The 24,386-nt window shown below is 38.1% G+C and overlaps 2 protein-coding genes across 2 annotated transcripts; both read left to right on the top strand.

Moving 5' to 3' along the window:
• mtif3 (mitochondrial translational initiation factor 3) lies at positions 1-5,698 on the top strand. The gene is made up of 4 exons (XM_088325561.1): positions 1-135; positions 1,348-1,814; positions 4,970-5,121; positions 5,203-5,698. Exons 2-4 carry the CDS (start codon positions 1,358-1,360, stop codon positions 5,437-5,439), a joined length of 846 nt encoding a protein of 281 aa, XP_088181687.1. The 5' UTR covers positions 1-135; positions 1,348-1,357; the 3' UTR covers positions 5,440-5,698.
• A 1,519-nt stretch (positions 5,699-7,217) lies between these two features.
• knstrn (kinetochore localized astrin (SPAG5) binding protein) lies at positions 7,218-13,764 on the top strand. Its single transcript, XM_088325203.1, has 9 exons — positions 7,218-7,321; positions 8,143-8,187; positions 10,428-10,554; positions 10,641-10,670; positions 10,752-10,851; positions 10,930-11,044; positions 11,116-11,177; positions 12,106-12,180; positions 13,566-13,764. Exons 2-9 carry the CDS (start codon positions 8,169-8,171, stop codon positions 13,692-13,694), a joined length of 657 nt encoding a protein of 218 aa, XP_088181329.1. The 5' UTR covers positions 7,218-7,321; positions 8,143-8,168; the 3' UTR covers positions 13,695-13,764.
• The last annotated feature ends 10,622 nt before the right edge of the window (positions 13,765-24,386 follow it).

The raw sequence follows: 24,386 nt of genomic DNA, 5'->3' as shown, positions 1-24,386 counted from the left end.
CGAGGATGTTGGGATAGGGGGCGGTAATGCACCAATGAGATGGATGCTAACCGCCGATAAACCCCAAGAAGAAGCGTTGAGGAAGAAGATGCGTTGCACTCAGATTTCAGAAGCGTGAACGAATGACATTGAAAGGTATTGCCAAACTATTGAAAAACAAGTTACAATTTATTATTATCCTTATTCTGCTAAGCAGTGAGTTTTTTGAATCCCCAAAATTTTCTCATCAGAAAATGGTAGCTCTTATAGCTTTCTGTCTCGGACAGGCCATCATATATGGTAATATTACTAGCGGTGAAAAAAATAAACTTAATTCATATAAAAAAAACAATGCTGAATTGTATAATGGGCAAAAACACGTACTATCCGTGATTTTTTTAAAGTCATAGCTGGAGAAATGTAGAGAATTATAAGTAACATTGTATAGTTTCACTTCCAGTTTCTGTATTCTGTATTCCTCCGTCTGCTTTGTAGCACTCGTTTTGGATTTCATGATATAACACTAGGGCTGCAACTTATGTCTGCTCTCATAGTCAACCAGTCACCGACTATTGGACGATTAGTCAAATAATCGGGTATTTATTAAAACGTTTTTTAACTTGAGCATGCAGAAATGATCTGAGGCCAGCAGATAGCCATATGCGCTCGCTTTCACTGCAAAGTTTATCATCCAAAAACATGCAATTAGAACCATACACAGGGTAGGATATCGAGATCATACTCATATTTTATTCTTGCAGTCCAAATGATTAAAATTAGATGATTTAGTAAAAAAATTTCAAGTCACAACTGCTATTTAAGGTCAACAAAAACAGTGCCAGAAAACATCCATAAATTATTCATTCGGAAAAGGGGAAATTATAATTTAAGGGGTTGTAGTGAATTCATAATCCCAAAGGTGAGAACCACCAGGAAAAGTATGTGTGTGTCTGTGTGTGGAGTCAAGCTTTGGAACGCTTTGCAAGACGAGATCAAACGGTGTCCAACTATTCACTTGTTCAAGTTTAGATACAAAGAAACATTCCTGGTGGAATACAGAGATGAGGAGGGTGGGGTATGAGTGGTGCATGAGATTGGGAATAGTGCATCTAGTTAACTTTGTGTTATTGATGCTATTCTTATATCATAACTGTAATTATTAATATCATTACAATTGTTATTATATCATTGGTGTATTTGGTGGGGAAGATGAAGGGGTAGGGAATATAAGCCTTTGCTTCTTACTACCCCTTTTTGAACATATTATGTAACGTTGTTTTGTTGTTGAGTTATTGTTTTTGTTAAGTTTTTATTTTGATGTTTGAAGTTTTCATTCATTCAAATTTTGACTTTTCCTCATATCTTCAGTGTTTAGATTATGGCTGCAGGTTGTGTGAGGCGAGTCATGTCGCATGCAGTCCACTTACTACATCAAGGAAATCCCGTCTTACGGACCCTGGCATTCCGGAGACTCGAACTGATCGAAAAGAGCCGTATCTTTGCCGATCCTTGTAGACGGTCTCCTTTCTGCACAAATTCAGACGACTCCAACACGACTGCCGCAGTCAGGAAGAAGAAGACGGATCCAAGAGCTCGTGTCACTATTTCCAGCGTCGGCCGGAAAATCCAAGCCCGTCATATCCAAGTTATCAGTGAGACAGGGGATGACTTGGGTGTCCTCCATCGCGCCGATGCGCTCAGAACCATGGACGAGAAGGGTCTGAAACTAGTGCTACTCAGCGAGCGGAAAGACCCTCCAGTATATCGCCTGATGAATGGGAAACAAATCCACGATGAACAGATGAAGATGGCAGAGAAACGGAAAACAAAAGCAGGTACAGAGAAGCCAAACAAGTTATTTTTACGTGTTTATACTGACGCTCCCCTACTTACGACTATTCAATTTACGAAAAACGGTAGATATGTACATTTTTTTTTCGGGGCGTTGAAATTTATCCGGACATTGCTGTAAGTTAGATTTTGTATTGTGCACCTTTATCAGAGTGTGACGCTGTAAGAGCTTACCCAGCATCCACCGGCTTCCTCTTCCTAGTTCGTGTGTAAACATACTATACTGTATCTACAGCGCTCTAAGAATTTTTACATTTTGATTTTTAATATCTCGTGAATCCATTCAATATGGTTGGTGTAAAGTGTAAAGAAGAGGCGAGTTGTTTCATTTAAAACGAAAGTTGAATAAGAAAGCTTGAGGCGGTTGAGAAAATGGTCAGAACACTTTTTTTCTGCCACGATTTACCACGGAGGAGGACCTCTTGGAGCCCATCTTCCAAAAGTAAATTAAACTTAACTTCATTTGCCTTTACAGATGTTGGAATTAATTATCAAATTATACCGTTTACCAAATTGTTCGAATTAGTTATGACTCCATTAACCAAACACAACCTACATTCACCCAACAATTTATGCACGCTCGTTTCTTGAGGGAAAAGATGAACAGGAAAGCAGACATTCTCACACGGGGGCAGATTTAACTTCCCTAACAATTTAACTAAGTGTACTCCATCGAAAACGGCCGAATTAGTGACGTTGGAGTCTCTGGGAAGCCTTTTACTCAAGTCCTTTAGCTTTCTCCTATTGGCCATCTTCTCCCCGCATAATGGCGTGTCGACTCCTTCCATGGGCGCACCAAGGAAGCCCTCTGGGCTTCACCATCTCGTCGAAGAGCGTCCCGATGTCTGGGGTACTCAAAACAACACCGAGCGTTTCTACGTCATCAAGGCCTATCTGCGTCAAGTCAACAGCGTCTGGATGTGATGATTATCTTATCAGCCGTCCGTCTCGTTCCCGCCGTTCCTGTAAACAACATTTTCCACCAGGGTGCCCTGACCTCGCACCACAGCCCAGTCAGTGAATATCTTTTGCATTAAATGTAATTTGTATTCAATCGTATAAAATCCTTCACAGAGCATATTATTTTATGAAATGTTTATTTTTTTAGTACAAAACAATAAAGGTTACTTATATAAACCTTAAACATACAAAATATAGCACTGAAGCAGTTTACGAACAAATTCAACTTACGATAGTCCGCAAGTAGGGCAGCGTCTGTACAGTGCTTTTTATTTGTTAAATGCTTGAGCCTGTAAACAGGGTTTGATCTTTGGTTTCAGCGTATAATTGAGTCTTTATTTGTATAATTGGGAACTACTTTTTCTACTTGACGGATTCCCCTATCACAGGTTAATTTTGAAACCTAACCCCCAAAAAACAAGGGATCACTGTATACAAACATGTTTATTTGAATCAAATCCAATTTAATGAACCTTGTATGGAGGTTATGAGCAAAACCGAGTTGTTTGTTAGATGTAAATACAGTACACAGGATATTTAGCAATAAGACACAAATATTAAGGAAATGGGGTAAGATCAAATAAACATGATTCTTCCTATTCCTGTTATGTTAACATTGTTTTTGTTTTTTTACTTTTATTTTTTTTGTTTTGTCATGTTCGAAATAAAGGTTCATTCATTTGTTCAACTTCGAGGAACAAAAAAAAGAATCAAATTTAGACATGACAAATTGCTGGAAAAGAGAAAAGGTTGTGGATACTTCTGGACACACTGTAAATGTTATTTGCACTCTTAAGTACTTTGATAACATCTTAAGTACATTTTGTCCACTGGCCTGTGTACTAAATACTAGGATTTGTTGGATATCACTCTAAAAGATGCTTTAGATTGAAGTCGTATTCATCTTAATTCATACTGACATTTCAGCTCATGTGTATAGTGAGGAGTGAGGAGAATAAGTCACTGTCTTGTACTACGGACAGACTGAAGAGATCTTTTCTTCCTCATGCCATGAGGCTCTTTAACTCCACCCGGCAGAGCAAAGGCCCACATTAAACCACACCACCTACATTGGATATTACCGAATCTTACTGCAATATGTATTCTGTGTAGCACTATTTAGTTACTCTATATAACACGCTACAGTGGGCATTTGCACGTCACACTGGGTATTTGTATATTGTATTCTTTTGGCTTTATTATTGTACTGTTCTCAGCTCAGGGAAGCTGCTGGAAATGTGAATTTCCCTTAGGGGATGAATAAAGTATCTATCTATCTATCTATCTATCTATCTATCTATCTATCTATCTATCTATCTATCTATCTATCTATCTATCTATCTATCTATCTATCTATTTGAACCCCCTGCTATTTTGCTATTTCTCCCACTTAGAAATAATGGAGTGGTCTCAAATTTTCGTCGTAGGTATATGTCCACTGTGAGAGAGATCAACTAAAAAGAAAAATCCAGAAATCTCAATGCATGCGTTTTTAACGATTTATTTGTGTGATGTAACTGCAAATAAGTATTTGAACACATGATAAAATGAATGTTAATTGTCATTATTACTGATGTGACTCAGCTGTGTCCGCTCATTTGGCGCCAACTGCCGCGCGTTCTGATTGGCTCCCTGTTACTATTTGAACCCAGTCTTGTCAATCCCCTGTTGTCAGTCCATCTGCGAACCTCTATGTATAGAAGGCAAGCCTTTTTTGACTCATGCCTGTCCCGTTTTTGCTCCCGTCCCGACTTACGACCCGTTATTGATCCCGACCACGTCTGCTCTCCCTTCCCGACTTACGACCCGTTTCTGACCCCGACCACGCCTTGCTTTCCCAGTTCCGTCTATCGACCTGTTTTCCCGTCCTTGACACCGCCATCGCTCGCCACGTAAGATCCACTTCCGCGTTTGGAGCACAATCCGAAGGCGATAGCGACTTGCTTCCCGCGTCCAGCGAATACCGGATCGTAGGCGCAGCCCTTCCTTTGTCCTTTAATAAAACTTGTGAGAAACGTAACGCAATTGGGTCCTGTTTCCGTTCTGGTCCTGACAGTGTATATTTGGTACTGTAGCCTTATTTTGCTATTACAGAGGTCAACGATTTCTAATTGGGAGAAACAGCAAAATAGCAGGGTGGTCAAAAACTTATTTTGTTCACTGTACATATTCTCTACAGCTCCTGTGCAGGTCAAAGAGCTTACCATCTCATCCAACATCGCGCCTCATGACCTGACCACCAAGCTGAAGCAGGTCGAGAACTGGTTGGAGAAAAAGCACCATGTGAGGATTACGCTTCGCTCCCCATCCAAGGATCCCACCAAAAACCTCGTGAGGAAGATTTACCACATCTGAAATGTATCACACATTTTTTTCTTCTTTTTTTAATTTATAGAGTTTATTTTCACACAGGATGAGATCCTAGTGGAAATGGTGCAACAAATGCAAGTGACCTTGGGATTTGTTTCCAAGCCAAAAGTCATCGGTGAGGGTCAAGCTGCCATGTGCGTACTACGACCACCTTCAGCCAAGGAACTGTCCAAAATGGCCAAGGAGCGGACTTCGGTGTCTGAGTCTACAACCCCACAGATTGCCGAGGATGAAACCTCATACCTGAACTCAAACGAGAACTCTGAGAAGAATAACTAAAATCAAAAAAAGGACTCCTGAAAATTGATGTTAAATCCCAAGCGATGTACTGTATATAAGAATATTTTTGTCCCATTTTAGCCTATATTGGACTGGAGAGTGAAACAGGAGACTAAGAGAATTTATGATGATTTTGCTGCTCCAAGGAGAAGTTAAAGCAACGAATAAGTTAATAGATCAAATCTCGGAGCAGTCAAAATACTTGTATGTATGCATTAATAAATGTACTAAGCGCCATAAATAATCAGAGTGTTTTTGAATCCAAAATTTAAACTAGCGATGTCAAATTCAGTTTGGCTCTGAGGCCGGATCCAGATAGATAGATAGATAGATAGATACTTTATTCATCCCCGCAGGGAAATTCACAGGATCCAGACCATCAGTAAAGGAATGTCAACTTAAAATGTTGAGCTTACTGATGTATTTTCATATATTACTTCATCATTCAGACGGGATATTTTCTAAGCATAACGCATTTATTTATTAAGCAATGGGGAAAAATGTTTATCATGTTTGGCATTGAATGTGAGCGAATGCAGTTTTACACCTGAACCAACTTACCATGCTATACAAACTAACGTGGGAGCTATAAATAAAGTATAAATTTTGCATTAGTTGCCGTATCGGCTTGAAATGAATAAACAAAAACAAAATAGGAGTTTTAGCAGTGCATTGGCATTAAGATAAGACTATATCTGATCAAACTACTTGGCTGGGCCTACTTGAGATGAAAGTCAAGTCATGTTAATTTGTCTAGCCCTTAATCACAAAAAGTCTCAAAGGGATGCACAGGCCACAGATTTTTGCAAACTACAGACTATTATTAACCCCATCCCCTGATCTAAAACCTACATGAAGGCAAGGAAAAACGTAACCTCAGTAAAGTCATGTTTATTCGTATAGCCCTTAATCACAAGGAGTCTCAAGGGTTGCACTGACTATTGCAAACTACAGACAAGTATTACACCATCCCCTGATCTAAAACCTACATGAGGGGAAGGAAAAACTCAAAAACCAAGTCAAATCATGTTTATTTGTGACACCGTTAATCACAAGGAGTCTCAAAGGGCTGCACACACCACAGACTACTGAAAACTACAGACTATTATCACACCATCCCGTCATCTAACAGCTTCATGAAGGCAAGGAAAACTCAAAACCCTCAGCATGAGGAAAATGTATCAAAGAACGGCATAATGCTGAACAAATTAATGCCAGTTCAAGTTAATCACAAAAGAAGAAGAAATGCAATGGTGAAACAAAACCACCAGAGAGCACTGTTGGTGTCATTTTTAAGCAGAGTTGTTGAGAAACGTGGCAACAAATCCACGCAATTACAAGCACTTTACCCAAAATGGAAGCACTTTTCAATGTTTGAAAACACAGCATTAGAATGTAAGCAATTTTAAGCATTTCAAGCACCCAGATCGAGATAGAGGCATGAAATTCTCTTGTCTTACGGCAAGAAAGCGATAGTGACGCAAAGTATTCTGATTTGGTGTACACTTCAGCCCTAAACAATAGAATTTGTGATAAGATGACTAAGCTGACCACTGATGTCAGGTCTTATTATAGATGAACGTAAAGACCCGAAGCGGTAGGACACATACTCTCAAGTATTACCTTGTAAATATCTCAAATAATACAAAAGACATTTTAAAATAAAACATTAGATGAGGTGAGCTTCGCCAAAATAATCGTCTACCGATAGGCGGCGGTAACGCAGCGAAGTGATACATATCAATCGCCGTTCAACTTTAAAAATAAGAAAATAGAACTCTAAACGGAAGTGACGCTAGAGCCGGAAAAACGAAGAGTGTCACCTTTTTGAATTTTGTGCTGGCGGCATTTTGAAGACCCGTTTTGTGTCATATTTGTGACGGTAGGATGTACTTTTAAGACTATAAATTAGAAAATACAAAGATTAACTATAATTGTGTTTCAACGACATTTCACATTTGGTTTGTAAACCCGAACGGTGCTCGTGCGGCACAAATTTGAACAGAGTTCGTAAATTCGATACTTAATCGTGTTTATGTTTTTTTCCTACAAAATAATGCAAAATGCAGAATTTCTGTTAAAATTATTATTTTTAAATATATCCCCGCCTCAAATGTATTCATTCATTCATTCCTTATCTGCACCGCTTATCCTCAGAAGGGTCGCGGGAGTGCTGGAGCCCATCCCAGCAGTGGGCAGGGGACATTAAAGTTGTTCATTTTAGTTGAAACGTTTCCATAATATGGGATTTTACGACATTTCTAACCTGTTTTTCAAGTTTTAGTATATTTTCATCTTTTTTTCTCTCGAAAAATAGCAAACAGATAACCTAAAAGAAGAAACAAATGTTTGTGAGTGGAACAAAAAAATTCTTGAACTTTTATGTTTATTAAAATCAGCAAAATTATGTGCAAGGTTTTTACTTAATTTAGTTATTTGTGTCGTGCAATCCTAAAACAAATTTCAAGATACCTTATTTAGTGTCCTGTATAAGTATGCAAAAACAGAAAAAAAACAATTGTAATTTACTGCCATCAACTGACATGGATGAATGTTACAGTTGGTTGATCAGTGGAAGAAAGCAAAGATATTGAATAATGGACAGCTTATTTTGCAAAGATGAAATTACATTAAACATTTTCTCGCGGCTCACAGTGGTTGAAAAACACTGCAGTAAACCAATCATTTGTGTCTTCTTTGCAGTCTTCAGCATTTTATCAAAGAGGATAATGTCAAAAATTCCAAGAGGTAAGTATTGGGCTCTTGATTTCCTTGCTTTGTATGTGTGGCATCAACCACTTATAAACAATAGAAAACAACAAAAATGTTTGCACACATAAACAGCTGTAAATACAATAATAAATACATAAACGTGGGACTAGGCTGAAGCCTGTAAGTAAAGTATGTATGTAAACTCTAAGCTTAACCCCATTCCATTTTTTCCCCTTGCAGGAAATACATATTTAAACTCAAAACAAGAACACAGAATCTTGCCCCACAAAAGGGAAATTAGAAAACAGAAAAATTACATTTTAAACCTATAATTTTAATGCTAGTGAATCTTATATCCTTATAATACTCAAACTACTCATTCCATTAATGAATACCTTTTCGGATGGCACATTGGCTTTTCAACGTTGTATGAGAATATTGAATCATTAAATTATGGATTTCCATGCAAGGATGAATGTTGAATATTTGTAAGGAGTTGACGTCTACTTGACTTGGATACTAATAATAGTGAAGTTTTTGTATAGCACTTAATCACAAGGAGTCTCAAAGGGCTGCACTGACCACAGACTATAACAGACTACAGATTATTATTACAGCATCCCCTGATCTAAAACCTACATGAGGGAAAGGAAAAACTCAAAAACCTCAGTCAACTCAAGTCATGTTTATTTGTGACGCCCTTAAACACAAGTCTCAAAGGGCTGCTGAGACCGCAGAGTATCACAAACTACAGACTATTGTGACACCATCCCCTGATCTAAAACCTACATGAGGGCAAGGAAAAATTCAAAAACCTCAGTCAAGTCATGTCATGTTTATTTGTGACACCCTTAATCACAAGGAGTCTCAAAGGGCTGCACAGACTAGTGTAAACTACAGACTTATTACACCATCCCCTGATCTAAGACCTACATGAGGGCAAGGAAAAACTTCAGTCATGTTTATTTGTGACCCCTTAATCAGAATGAGTCTCAAAGAGCTGCACAGACCGCAGACTATTGCAAACTACAGACTATTATGACGCCTCCCCTGATCCAAAACCTACATGAGGGCAAGGAAAAACTCAAACCTCAGAATGAGGAAAATGAAGAAACCTTGAGAAGGGACCGCAGATGAGGTAATCAGTCTTCAGGAAGACCAGGCTGGAATGGATATTTCATCAACAAACTAAAAATAAAATATTAAATTAAAGTTTACTATAAAATGAAAAATATTTAATAATAATATTTAGGTATCACTATATCTTTATAAGATTTTGGATTATAACAGTTTGTATGTTTTTTATACCTAGCTTTATACACAATCCTGATAGCTTTATTCTGTTCTCAAATAAGCCTTTCTATATTGCCCTTTAAGTATATGTATTTCCCCAAAATCTCTATACGATAACTTAAATAAGGCAATTTTAACAAAGTGTACATTAGACGAAGGGTTTCTGGGGCAAATATCTGCATCTACTCATCACTACAATGTTATATTTTTTTGCAGTTTTTGATTGTATGATATATATATATATATATATATATATATATATATATATATATATATATTTATTGTTGGGTGTCTAATCACTCTGAGAAAACTTACTCGCTCATTTTCTTTTTGAACTTTAACTATTTTAATTTGTATTTCAATGTCTTTTTAGGATTTCCCGAAAAACATAACTATTGTTTCTGATGCATTTAAAAGTAGTTTGTTTTTATCAAACCAATCCTTTACTTTGTTATTTCTATGGTCATTTCTGCCTGTATTTCCTTGCCCTCATGTAGGTTTTAGATCAAAGGGTGGTGTAATAATAGTCTGTAGTTTGCAATAATCTGTGGTCGGTGCAGCCATTTGAGACTCCTTTTAATGAAGGGTGTCACCAATAAACATGACTTGACTGAGGTTTTTGAGTTTTTCCTTGCCCTCATGTCGGTTTTAGATCAGGGGATCGTGTAATAATAGTCTGGTCTGTGCAGCCCTTTGAGACTCCTTGTGATTAAGGGCGTCACAAATAAACAAACAAAATGGCTTGACTTAATTTCTGTAAATTTGGACCATAACCTAAAATTGGTGTCACCACCATATAGAATGTATTTTTGATCTGAATTATACATTACCCAAGTCATTATTTATCTATAATATATATATATATATATATATATATATATATATATAGTAAAAACAACAAAAGTCCTGACAAAGATCCTTGAGGGACTCCACACCTTTGAATGTTATTTTAACCATTCAATGAGATGTCATTATTTCTCCAGGTGGACAGTTCTATTCAGAACAAAAGAAAAATGCCCACAAAAATGAAACTAAGGACGAGGCAGCCGGATGTAATGCCGCCAAGTCTCAAAAAGATGGTTTTGTAAGACAAAAAGAAAACGCAACACGGTGAGAAATCAACAACGTCCTTGCTTCTGGATACATATTTCTCTGATTAATTGCATTTGCCTTCCCTACTGAATTGTATCCCTTAGAGAAAATGGTGGGAATAAAGTTTACAAAGGGTGAGTTATACGATGCTTCATAGCTAAATAAAGAAGGTGGTGATCAAAACGATTTTTATAAAAACGTACTGTTTGCCGTAGGATTTCAACAGGGCATGACTTGCAGGCGAAACTGAAGGAGCAAAATCAACAGTTGGCCGCTACCAACGAAGAACTGCAGAAAAAGCTAACAGAAACTCAGGTATTGAAGGACATTGGAAACTCATCTTAGTGCCTGTGTAGTCCAAGGTGGTATCTTCATCTTTTTCTCAAAACCCAGGAAAGAGTTTCCCATTTGGAGCAAAAGTACAGTGACCTTGAAAAGGAGAATAATCATGTCCAGAAAAACCTCAAAGACTGTGTGATAATCCTCGCCGCTTCAAAAATAGACCCAGGTAAGTATGCGTCAATTTATATTGTTAAAAAAAAACCACTCGACTTAATTTTAATTGTTTTATGCGCTTAGTTTCGGGAGGACTGATAGGAGAAGCCGCATGCCAGAATGAGGAACAAAGAAAGGAGATCATGGTATGGATGTGTGTGCGTCCGTTGGTACAGGGGTGTCAAACTCATTTGAGATGGGTGGCAACATAGTAAAAGGCAATCTCACAAGGGCCGGACTACTGGGAAAAAGAGAGAGAGAAAGGTGGAGAAAAAGAAAGTGAATAAAAGAAAAAGTGAACAAAAAAAATAGAGAAAGAAAGAGGAATACAAAGAGAGAAGAGAAATCTGGAGAGATAAAGAGAGAAAGAAAAGGAGAGAGAGGAGAAGAAAGTGAAACTGAGTTGAATGGAGTGTCAAAGAGAGTGAAAGATGCAAAGGATGAGAAAAATGAGGAATGTGAGGAAAAATGAGACAAATAAGAGGGAGAGAGGAAAGGGGGACAAAGTAAGAAAAAGAGAGATAATTGAGACCAAGAGAAGGTGACAAAAAGACAAAGCAAGAGAAAAAAATCAAAGAATGAGCGACAAAGAGAATGTGACAAAAAGACAAAGCAAGAGAAAAAAGGGAAAGAATGAGAGACGAAGAGAAAGTGCTAAAAAGAAAGAAAGAGGGGAAAAAAAGGAAAGAATGAGATGAAGAAAAGGTGACAAAAGACAAAGCAAGGAAAAAAAAGGAAAGAATGCGAGCCGAAGAGGTGACAAAAAAAGAGACTGAGAGAAAGCGAGAGAGAAGGGAAAATGAGGGGCAAGAGAGAGAGAAACAGGAAGTGACAAAGAGAGCAAGAAAAAAAAATGGACAAAGAAATACAACTGGCTCCAGTTGCTTTGGAAGTGGCACCTGGCTTTGGGACATCAAGTGGCCATATTTCAAACCCCAGCACGTTTTTCTCTCGCCCTTCTCTCTACGTTCTCGCATCAGGCTTTACGCTTGACACCCCTGGCCTACTACGTTAGTCAGTCATCATTGCGCGGAAGAGGAATGATGAATTGCAAGACCTGTGTCTCTTTCCCAGACCGTCTCTGCAGACCTACTGAAAGAACTCAAAGCTTTTGACCACAAGGCCAGCCAACAGCGTTCTTATCTGCAGGTGACTTTTCTTTTCTTTTCAATGGCGAATTCAATTCAGATGTATACATTTAGAAATGTATTTGTGGTTGAAATAATGTATGTTGTAAATTTTTATTTATTTAGTTAATCATTATTTGCTTTAATATTATCCCTTCTCAAGGTTTCTTCGTTTACCTCATGTTGAGGTTTTTCCTTGCCCTCATGTAGGTTTTAGATCAGGGGATGGTGTCATAACAGTCTGTGGTCTGTGCAGCCCTTTGAGATTCCTTTTGATAAAGGGGATCACAAATAAACATGACTTGACTGAGGTTTTTGAGTTTTTCCTTGCCCTCATTTAGGTCTTAGATCAGGGGATAGTGTAATAATAGTCTGTAGTTTGCAATAGTCTGTGCAGCCCTTTGAGACTCCTTGTGATTAAGGGTGTCACAAATAAATTTGGCTTTAAAAAAGTACTGTCAAACCTCCATTTGCTCCTGTATTATATGAAAAATGTTGGCAAAGACATGGACTCGTTTCTTTAGAAGGGCGTCCTAATGTTTCCAGACGTCACCATGATGTTTTGTATTTTGTGCCCAAGCGTTGTGGAAAAGAGCACCTTGACGTTTTCTTTGGTATCGACACGAAAAAAAAGCATGATCCGCTTCATATTTAAAGGGACAGTGTGTATAATTTAGCGCCCTTAGTGGTAAACAAAAAAAATGTAAGACATTTTTTGAATTAAAACAAGAAGCAAAAATACTTTAACTTCCATATCATCGTGTGTTTGTCTTGATAGCTGAAGGTTGAGAAATGTATTCGTTGGACATAAGATGAGGCTAACCAAGGGGGAGCTGACATTGTCCACCGTCTTGCTGCTACGGGTACCCCCATAGATTAAGAACATGTCTGTTTTTTCTTTTGTAAATGATCTGCATTTACACAGCACTTTTCAAGTCACTGAAGTTCTCCCAAAACACTTTACAATGTGCTTATTTCTTCTTCCCCCCTTTTTTTCTTCCTTTATTCTTAATTGTTTGTACTCATTTTTTTCCCTTTCAGTTTCTTTTAGTTTTTCTTTTTTCCCCTCAACACTTTTACATTTTTCCCTTTTTGTTTTCTGCTATTGTCCTTTTTTCTCACTTCCTTTTTGGTTCACAAAAGGCTAAACAAAAAATGGTCACTTTAAATCTCCTAAGTCAGTGTTCTCCCTTGTGCTTTTTAAACACTCGTTTTTCAGTTGCACTACACAACACAGCACCATCTAGTGGTCACATATTATACACTGTCCCTTTAAAGCCACAGTGCTTTTTTATTAAACGTAGCCAAAAAGTTGCTCCTATTCGGGAATCAACAGTAATATGTAAAGTTGCCCACAGACGCCTCCAGGTATTTGCAATGTTTGACATCTATTCGACCTTGTTTCAGGAAATTCACAAAACGATGCAAAATTTGACTGAAGCGCGCGAACAAATGATGCAAGAAAGACAGAACTTCACTCTGGAAGCTGCCGGGTTGGAAAAAACTCTGATGGAGGCGGAAGCGCTGTTAATGTAAACCGGCTTTGATTTTATAGAGTTTGCTTTTGTGTCTTAATAAATCCTTCTTGCATTTCTCCTGGTGTGAACTTGGCCTCGCAGCCTTCTGTCTTTCTAGATCAGGGGGTCTTCAACGCGAAGCCCCCAAAGGACAATTGAGGTAACCGCAGACCTGTTCTGTGTCATAGAGATTTTGCAGTGAAATTATTATTTTTTAATGGTTGACTGAGTCTATAACATTATTTTTAATACTTAACTGATAATAACACTGTAAGAACATACAGTGCATCCGGAAAGTATTCACAGCGCTTACATTTTTCCACATTTCGTTATGTTGCAGCCTCATTCCAAATTGTATTAATTTAATCTCTTATCTCAAAATTCTACACAAAATACTCCATTATGACAATGTAAAAAAGTTTTTTTTTTTTTTTTAACTTTTTTTGAATGTATTAAAAATAGAAAACTAAGAAATCACATTTACATAAGTATTCACAGCCTTTGCCATGAAGCTCAAAATTGAGCTCAGGTGCATCTTTTTTCCACTGATCATCCTTGAGATCTTTCTACAGCTTAATTGGAGTCCACCTGCAGTAAATTTAGTTGATTGGACATGATTTGGAAAGGCACACACCTGTCTATATAAGGTCCCACAGTTGAGTATGCATGTCAGAGCACAAACGCCAAGCATGAAGTCAAAAGAACTGTCTAGACCGGCGAGACAGGATTTTCTTGAGGCACAAATCTGGGGAAGGATACAGAAACATTTCTGCTGCTTTGAAGGTCACAATGAGCACAGTGGCCTCCATTATTCGTAAATGGAAGACATTTGGAACCACCAGGACTCTTCCTAGAGCTGGCCGGCCTTCTAAACTGAGCGATCGGGGAAGAAAGGCCTTAGTCAGGGAGGTGACCAAGAACCCGATGGTCACTCTGTCAGAGCTCCAGCGTTCCTCTGTGGAGAGAGGGGAGCCTTCCAGAAGGACAACCATCTCTGCAGCAATCCACCAATCAGGCCTGTATGGTAGAGTGGCCAGACGAAAGCCACTCCTTAGTAAAAAGAACATGGAAGCCCGTCTGGAATTTGCCAAAAAGCACCTGAATGACTCTCTGACCATGAGAAACAAAATTCTCTGGTCTGATGAGACAAAGATTGAACTCTTTGGTGTAAATGCCAGGCGCCATGTTTGGAGGGAACCAGGCACTGCTCATCACCAGGCTAATACCATCCCTACAGTGAAGCATGGTGGTGGCAGCATCATGCTGTGGGGATGTTTTTCAGCAGCAGCAACTGGCAGACTAGTCAGGATAGAAGAAAAAAATGAATGCAGCAATATATAGAGATATCCGTGATGAAAACCTGCTCAAGAGCGCTCTTGACCTCAGGCTGGGGCAAAGGTTCATTTTTCAGCAGGACAATGACCCAAAGCACACAGCCAAGATCTCAAAAGATTGGCTTCAGAACCACTCCGTGAATGTCCTGGAGGGGCCCAGTCAGAGTCCAGACTTGAATCCGATCGAACATCTCTGGAGAGATCTGAAAATGGCTGTGCACAAACGTCTCCCATCCGACCTGATTGAGCTTGAGACTTATTGCAAAGAAGAATGGGCAAAACTGCCTAAAGATAGGTGTGCTAAACTTGTGGGATCATATTCAAAAAGACTTGAGGCTGTATTTGCTGCCAAAGGTGGATTAACAAAGTATTAAGCAAAGGCTGTGAATACTTATGTAAATGTGATTTCTTAGTTTTCTATTTTTAATAAATTCAAAAAAAAGTAAAAAAAAAAAAAAACTTTTTCACATTGTCATAATGGAGTATTTTGTGTAGAAGTTTGAGATAAGAGATTAAATTAATACAATTTGGAATGAGGGTGTAACATAACAAAATGTGGAAAAAGTGAAGCGCTGTGAATACTTTCCGAATGCACTGTACGTTTTAATTGTAGAAACTAAAAAAAAAATTCAGTTCATGGATTCAAAATATATTCTAGTATTCATGATTATTTTTAAGCAATTGAGAGTAGGATAATTTGTGTATATAACAAATTATATTTCATCAAACTAAATTGCAATTCATGTGCAATACGAAATGTGAAGTTTTTTAGCTGGCTACCATTTTAGCTTTGTAGCTAGTTATCTTCTGACCTTTTTTGCTATTTATCAAGCTATCTGATTAGCTTTTAACATTACTGTATGTCACAAAAGGGAATATGCCCCTCACATTTCTGCAGAGATTTCCTCATTATGTTTAATTGAAGGAAACTGAAGAAGCATCTCTTTGACACAATGTAGCAGTGTAAATTTATTTATAAAATGTCGCCATAAGTATCCAAACCCCTGGTAACAAAAGTGAGTACACTATTGAGTAAAAGGTCCTGAAGTTTCAATATTTTGTGTGGCCATAAGGATTTGACAGAACCACATTAACTCACTAATACCAGTTGCACTCATGCAGCCCCAAACCATTATATGTTTATTTTTCAGGACAAATAATACAGGTTACTTATACAAGCCTTAAACATACTTCTATAAACCTTAAAGATACAAAATAGAGCACTGAAGCAACTTACGAACAAATTCAACTTACGAACGAACTCACTAACTTGTTTGTAGAGTCGGGCAGTGTCTGTATTATCGTTTATTTTTAATATTTGGGGGACCGGATTACAAAGCCCATCTGCTTATATCTTACTTTTAGCAACGCTGTTCAGGGATGTACGGCACATTAGGTCGTCAGTTTTTTGTTAGTGTAGCAGGAAAACGTTAAAAGTAAGAAAAGTCCCGTTTCAAATGCGGTCCAAACGCCTAAAAAAATGAAAGAAGATGTGTGTTGAACACTGTAAGAGTGTGCTCCAAAATAATACGCCAGCCTCTAAGAGCTCTCGCAACCCCGTTTGAGCAACAAACCACCAAATCAGCCCACAGAATCCTTCAGGACCCTACACACATCCTGTTCCCGGAGTTTGTTTGGCTGTTGTCAAGACGCAGACTTCGCTGCCCTGGCACTAGGACTCAAAGGAGGAAGACTGACTTCATCCCCAGGGCACCTGAACTCGCAGCCCCTAACTGCTAGTGTTCAGTAGTGTTCCGCCTTGGCATCATTCATGCACTAACTCATTTATATTGGCACTTTTTAAACAGTTTATTCACTTTTAAACATTTTAGTCATTGTCTGGACGGCAGCACGGCGGAGCAGTGGTTAGTGTGTGTGGCACAGTTCTGAGGTCATGAGATCGAACCCCCCTGTGTGGAGTTTGCATGTTCTCCCCGTGCTTGCGTGGGTTTCCTCTGGCCGCTCCTGTTTCTTCCCACATTCCAAAAACATGCATGTCAGGTTAATTGGCCAGTCCAAATTGTCCCTAGGTGTGAATGAGCGAGTGAGTTGTCTGTCTGTGTGCCCTGTGACTGGCTGGCAACCAGTTGAGGGTGTCCCCTGCCTACTGCCCGAAGATAGCTGGGATGGGATCCTGCACCCCCACGACCCTACTGAGGATAAGCGGTGCAGATAATGGATGGATAGTGTGAAGTCTATATATATATATATAATATATATATATATATATATTGTGTATTTCTCTGAACATTCCTCTAATATTCACTGTCTATATATCTTTTGCTGTTTTAGTCTCATGACTACCCAATGATGTGTCAGTCTAATGTCTACCCAATGATGTGTCAGTCTAAAGTCTACCCAATGACGTGTCAGTCTAAAGTCCACCACACTTGTACTAAATAAAGCCGGCTGCGGAAGGGAAGCGGGAGGAGGACGATTGTGGAGCCGAGAACACATCCGCTTTGTTTCTCTCCGATTCTCCCCCGCTGCAGCGGAACGAAAATGTACATTGTCTCTTTCGTTTTATATCTGATGACCGGCCAAACGGGGTTTACCCACAATTTGGACCCCACAATAGTCATTGTATGGACTTCAGCACTTTATGGTAGAACATTGGATTATTGTATGAAAGTGGGTGGGTGTAGTATGCTACACTGTGTGCCTTTTAATCGTCCCTTGGGGACAAATAAACATTTGATTTTTTTGATTGATTGAATTTATTCGAGCGTGTCTAAGAAACGCATTTATTTGATAATTGAGGGGACTGAGGCTGCCATCATGACCTCCAAGCCAGGAGATGTAGCCAAAGTAGTAGAAAAATATTTTAAATCCCGCACTTCACCGTTAACATCACGTTACATAGAATATCAGCATTACCTTTTTGTCACTCCTGATAAAACAGTTTACAGATCCTGGGGCAATTCAATACTTGTTTTACTGCGCTAGAGTTTATATTCAAATCATTGACATTATCTTGAGGAGTCAAACGGTGCTTTAAGGAGAAGCATGATTTTGAATGTTTTTATGCGAGTTGTGCAGTGCCTCCTCTCGAGTGCCACCTCTGGACTAAAATGTAAAAAGGAATGCACACAATCATAACCCCGCAATGCAGCTTCAAATATGAGAGAATTTAGGGGAGTTAGAAACAGTTGTTTCCTCCCACCTGGTCCGATTGAGAGAGTTCTGCTTGAATGGCTGGGCTTTTTGATTGGATCTGGTTCCTGCCATGGCACATATGGTCTATTCTCATTATTTCATGAACAAATGGACATACTGGTATATCGACAGATCAAAAGGTCAAAAATAAGCTGGTGAGGCACTTGATCAAGACATTAAGCTCCTCATGTGACACAATGCCAAAGATTGCTAAGAATTTACTGTCTATTTGTTTTTCATTAGTTACGTAACACTAGTAATCCCTCCAAAATGTTAAGACAAGTGGATGCTACAATTACGTCGGGTGTAGATGTCAGAACAGGAGGAGGACCCAGACGCGTAGCGTTTTCACATAGGCTTTATTTTACAGGAATGGGGCAGTCATGCGCGTGAACACAAACGCCAGTGATTAGGCGATCGCTGGGCTGAAGAAGTAAGACAGAAGTCCGGCGTGGAAAAACAGGAAGCGAGAGGCCGACGAGATCGGTACCAGATACCGGACAGGACGGGACAGACAGGATGGATACCAGATACACGAGCAGATACTGGACAGATAGGGTCGATAGTGGACAGGACGGGACAGCCAGGATCAATACCAGATACACGAGCAGATACTGGACAGACGGGATCGAAACCAGCTACGGGAGACTGGAGTCCGATATCAGACAGGACGAGAGAGACGGGAGCGATACCATATACTGGAGACGGGCGCAGGATATCGGACAGGATAAGACAGGCGGAATTGATACAGGAGACTGTAGCAAGATATCAGACGGGATCGTTACCGGAGACTGGAGTCGGATATCAAACAGGACGAGACAGACGGGATCAATACCGGACAGAGTCAAAACACACGTCTTGCGGGTGCAGAGGTTCAATGACGGACTGACGAGGGGTGAGTGAGAGCACTGAGCTTAAATAGGAGGGAAGCCAATCAGGCAATGACGGACTGAGAAGGGGTGAGTGAGAGCACTGAGCTTAAATAGGAGGGAAGCCAATCAGGCAACGAGCCGCAGCTGGAGCCAAACTGGCGGGGCCAAGTGAGGGCAATGAGCAACCGTGACAGTAGAGAGATCATTGAGGCTGAGAGCTGTATGGTTTTGATTTGGGACTTTTGACTCAGCAATCCTGAAACCGGAAAACTCTTTACTTTATAGTTTAGTAGACGCTCCAAATAAGGAGAAAAGAAATCAATGGATTTTGAAATTGCAAGGGGGACGCTTAAACCTCAGATAAGAAAGCACGGTCTCTAAAATTAATCTACGAGGTTACAGGATGCAGGAAGTCAAAGAACATGGAATAATTTGCCGATAGTGACCATGAAGTCAATAGTGTGTAATGGTTGGAACAACGAACAACAATGAAGTATTTAAGTCAACTAACTGACATCCTATGTGATCTCCTTTGGAGGTGTCCATTATTAAAAACAGAATAAAATGATCCCTTTTTAATAATTGTCATTTAGGGCTTATGTTAGGTTGTCTATTATTATTTAACAGGTTTGTAAATAACGCCTTCATTGTGGTGAAAATTTGTTTTTGTCATGAAACGGAACAGGAGTAGGACCCAAATGCGTGACGTTTCTCACACAAGCGTTTTATTTTACGGGAAATGCGGAGACACGCACCTTAGGCAGCAGTCTGGCGTGGAATGACAGGAAGCCAGAGGCCGACGAGATCGATACCAATTGCACGAGCAGATATCGGACAGATGGGGTCGATACCGGACGGGACGGACAGGATTGAAATCAGGCACTGGAGACTGGAGTCCGATAACAAGCAGGACAAGACAGATGGAAACGAAACTGGAAATCGATATTAAACAAGACAGAAATAGACAGGAACGATACCGGACAGGAAACACAGGCAGGAAACCGGACAGAATCAAAACCCACGTCTTGTGGGTGCAGAGGTTCATTGACGGACAGACAAAGGGTGAGTGAGAGCACTGAGCTTAAATAGAAGGGAAGCAATCTGTTAAAGAGCTACAGCTGGCGCCACACGGGCGGGGCCAATTGGGGGCCATGTCAACCGTGACAGTTTTTCTCAATTGGGAGTCTGCGCACCCTTTATGAGGGACCCACAGGAGATTAGTTATTTTTTTAAAAAAAGCATTTGGATTAATATAGCTTTGAACTATCTACAATAGCTAATTATTTGAAGAAAATACTATTACTGTACATAAATTGATATTTAGAAAACTGAAAGCCATTCATTATTACTTACAAAGATAAAAAGTTATTTTTAGAACGGATTTTTAGTATGACCTTACGGATTTAGCAACACAAAATAATTAACGATATACTCTTACTCTGTAACGCTCTTGATATACTCTTAAAATATATATTTTTTTATATTCAAAGAATATTTTACAAAAGCATGTTATACATTTTGCTGTCTACATGATGTCTGGACATCAAACCTCGGACCTATGCCAAGGCTGTGGCAAATACAAATATTGCAACAGATGCTGATGAGGATTCTGCTGAGCAACAGGTCATTGCTTTTATGAGTAAAAAAGGCATATCCATCAATGCTGAGGACATAGAAGCATGCCACCAATTAACAAGAGGTGACAACCGACCCAAGGCGACCATCGTAAGGTTTGTCAACAGAAAACGGAAACATGAAATCCTCAAGCAAGGAAAAAAACTAAAAGGGACTAATGTTTATTTAAATGAACACTTAAGCAAAAAAAAACTCTGACATTGCAAGACAGGCTCGATTTTTGAGGAAAACGAACAAAATACAAGGAACATGGACTTCAAACTGCAGAGTATACATAAAGTTAAACGGCACTCCGGAACAAGCAAAAATATTATGGGTTCGAGAAATGCAGGAGCTGGACAGATTTGCCTGAAGTGTAACAATGGCATCCTGGACTGAAAATATGGACACCTTTATTACAGATCACAATAAAAAAATCCATCATAAAATATTAGGCCATGATTTACCGGAACTGAGCATTGTTAATCACACTGACTCCAATAATTCAAGATTAGATGACTTCGATCCTGACCACAAATTCATATCAGCTAGCTCAGACAATTGCAAATATTATACTGGAAATGAATACAATACCTTTGTTAAATCTGAAGTCAAATTCTCAATAATACACTTTAACAGTAGAAGTATGTACACAAATTTTGATGACATCACTGAATACTTACAACAATTTGAGAACCCGTTTAGTGTTATTGCAGTTTCTGAACGTGGTTCAGTGAGGGAAGGGGTGTAAATTTTGAATTAAACAACTATAATCTGAACTATGTAAATAGAACTAACAAAATAGGAGGTGGAGTAGCTATATATGTGTACAAAAGATTAAAATCGAAAATATTACAAAACATGTCATTTGTCATTGACGATTTACTTGAATGTATTACAATAGAAATTATAAATGAAAAAAGGAAAAATATTATAGTCAGTTGTGTGTATAGAACACCGGGCTCAAATCTGGAAACCTTCACAAACTGGGCTGAAAAAACATATTCAACAATAAGCGCCAAAACACTATTCATTTGTGGAGATTTCAACATCGATCTAATGAATCCAAACAAACATAAAAACATTGATGACTATATTAATATGATGTACAGTATGAGTTTGTACCCAACTATATTAAGGCCTAGTAGATTCACTTCACACAGTGCAACACTCATTGACAATATATTTACAAATAATATGGAATTTACAAACGTCAGCGGGTTACTGGTTTGTGATATTTCTGATCACCAACCAGTATTTACAGTGTATGATGAAAAGGTTACTAGACAAGAATCAATTAAGGATTCTGTTTACAAACGAGTTAGAACTGAAGCGACTATTATATCACTGTATGATGACTTAGTTAAACAAAACTGGAATGCTATATATGGTACAGATGATGTGGATGGTGCGTTTGACATATTTTTGGAAATATTCACCAACAAGTACAACAAAAATTGCCCAATGAGACAAATTAATATTAAGAATAAATCTGTAAACCATCCATGGATAACTAAGGGTTTACATAATGCTTGCAAGAAAAAAAACTACTTATATAGAAAATTTATTAAACTAAGAACTAAGGAAGCCGAAACCCGGTATAAAACGTATAAAAACAAATTGACAGGAATATTAAGAGCAAGCAAGAAATTATACTATACCAATTTATTACATCATAACAAAAGTAATATCAAAGGTATTTGGGATATATTAAATAGTATAATAAAAGGAAAGAATGTAAGCAATGCATATCCAAAATATTTTATTGATAAGAACAGTGAAAATTATAATTTAAATCAAGTTGTGGAGAATTTCAATAGTTATTTTGTAAATGTTGGACCAGAGCTCGCTGCAAATATCCCAGAGTGCAGTGGTAAACAATTTGAGTCACTAATAAAAATGAACTCCAAGACCATGTTTTTATCCGGGGTTACGGAATCAGAAATCTTAGACGTGGTTAACAACTGTAAAAACAAAACGTCTATGGATTGTTTTGACATCGATATGGTACTGATTAAGCAAATTATAAACAGCATTGTGAAACCATTGACCTACATCTGTAATCTATCATTTCTAACAGGCACATTTCCAAATCAAATGAAAATAGCAAAAGTTATACCAATATACAAAAATGGGAACAAGCACATTTTTACAAACTATAGACCGGTATCTCTGCTTCCTCAGTTCTCTAAAATATTAGAGAGACTTTACAATAATAGACTAGAACAATTTGTAAATAAACATAAATTGATTAATGAAAGTCAATATGGTTTTAGAGCAAACAGATCAGCAACAATGGCAATTATTGATGCAGTAGAAGAAATCACCCACAGTATAGAAAAGAAGAGATACGCAGTCGGGGTATTTATTGACTTAAAAAAAGCATTTGATACCATTAATCATAATATACTATTAAAAAAACTGGAAAGATATGGCATCAGGGGCGTGGCTTTGAAATGGATTCAAAGTTATTTGACGGGGAGGAAGCAATATGTAAAAATGGGAGAGTTTTCATCTGAATATTTGGACATCTGTTGTGGAGTACCACAGGGTTCTATCCTGGGACCAAAGCTATTTAATTTATATGTTAACGATATTTTTAATGTTTCAAAACTATTGAAAATAGTAGTATTTGCAGACGACACTAACATTTTCTATTCAAATGATAACTATATGGATTTGGTAACCTGTATTAATCGTGAACTAATTAACCTAAAAATATGGATGGATATAAATAAATTATCTTTAAATTTAAATAAAACCAAAGTAATATTCTTTGGTAATCGTAAGGCAAATCAAGATTTAGAAGTAAAAATGGATGGTGTCACAATAGACATTGTATCAGAAATTGAGTTTTTAGGGGTCATAATAGACAATAAATTAAGTTGGAAAACACATCAGACACATACAAACAAAGGTATCTAAAAGCATTTCAATAATTAATAAAACCAAAGTTCTTTTACATTATAATGCATTGTATTTATTATATTGTTCTCTCGTTCTGCCATATTTAACATATGGTGCAGAAGTCTGGGGCAATAATTACAAAAGTTCACTACAGCCCCTTTTTATCCTTCAAAAACGTGCAATAAGAACCATACACAGGGTAGGATATCGGGATCATACCAATATTTTATTCATGCAGTCCAATTTATTGAAATTGGATGATTTAATAAATTTTTTCACTTCACAACTGTTATTTAAGGTCAACAAAAACATAGTGCCAGAAAACATACAAAGATTATTCACTCGGAAAGAGGGAAATTATAACTTGAGGGGCTGTGGTGAATTCAAAATCCCAAAGGTGAGAACCACCAGGAGAAGTATGTGTGTGTCTGTGTGTGGAGTCAGACTTTGGAATAATTTGCAAAATGAAATCAAACAATGTCCAAATATCCATGTGTTCAAATTTAAATACAAAAAAAGCATTACTGGCGAAATACAGAGATGAAGAAAATGGGATATGACGGAGACTGGAAATACTGCACTTCAAACTATGGCTAACTTGTTGTTATTGTGCTATTTTCACATCAGAACTGTTATAAGTATTGTGTTTATTTTTATTGATATTATCACTGGTGCCGCAGTGACATTATGCGCATTATGACGTTGAGGGATTGGTATTGCGAAGATTAGTGTATAAAATATGTGATTATTGTAACTATTATAATTATTGATATCTGACCTATGTAATAAGTATATCCATGAGATTTTGTTGTATTGGACACAAGAGGA

This window comes from Urocampus carinirostris, chromosome 20 (assembly GCF_059441175.1).
Source record: "Urocampus carinirostris isolate Australia breed hairy pipefish chromosome 20, RoL_Ucar_1.0, whole genome shotgun sequence".
Classification (NCBI taxonomy): Eukaryota; Metazoa; Chordata; class Actinopteri; order Syngnathiformes; family Syngnathidae; genus Urocampus; species Urocampus carinirostris.
This window is presented reverse-complemented; position numbering and strand designations above follow the sequence as displayed.

Coding starts and splice junctions, on each gene's coding strand:
- mtif3 (XM_088325561.1), top strand. CDS start 1,358: ATGGCTGCAGGTTGTGTGAGGCGAGTCATGTCGCATGCAGTCCACTTA. Junction 1,815..4,969: donor GAAACGGAAAACAAAAGCAG/GTACAGAGAAGC, acceptor TATTCTCTACAG/CTCCTGTGCAGGTCAAAGAG. Junction 5,122..5,202: donor AGGATCCCACCAAAAACCTC/GTGAGGAAGATT, acceptor ATTTTCACACAG/GATGAGATCCTAGTGGAAAT.
- knstrn (XM_088325203.1), top strand. Junction 10,671..10,751: donor GGGAATAAAGTTTACAAAGG/GTGAGTTATACG, acceptor TGTTTGCCGTAG/GATTTCAACAGGGCATGACT. Junction 12,181..13,565: donor AACAGCGTTCTTATCTGCAG/GTGACTTTTCTT, acceptor ACCTTGTTTCAG/GAAATTCACAAAACGATGCA.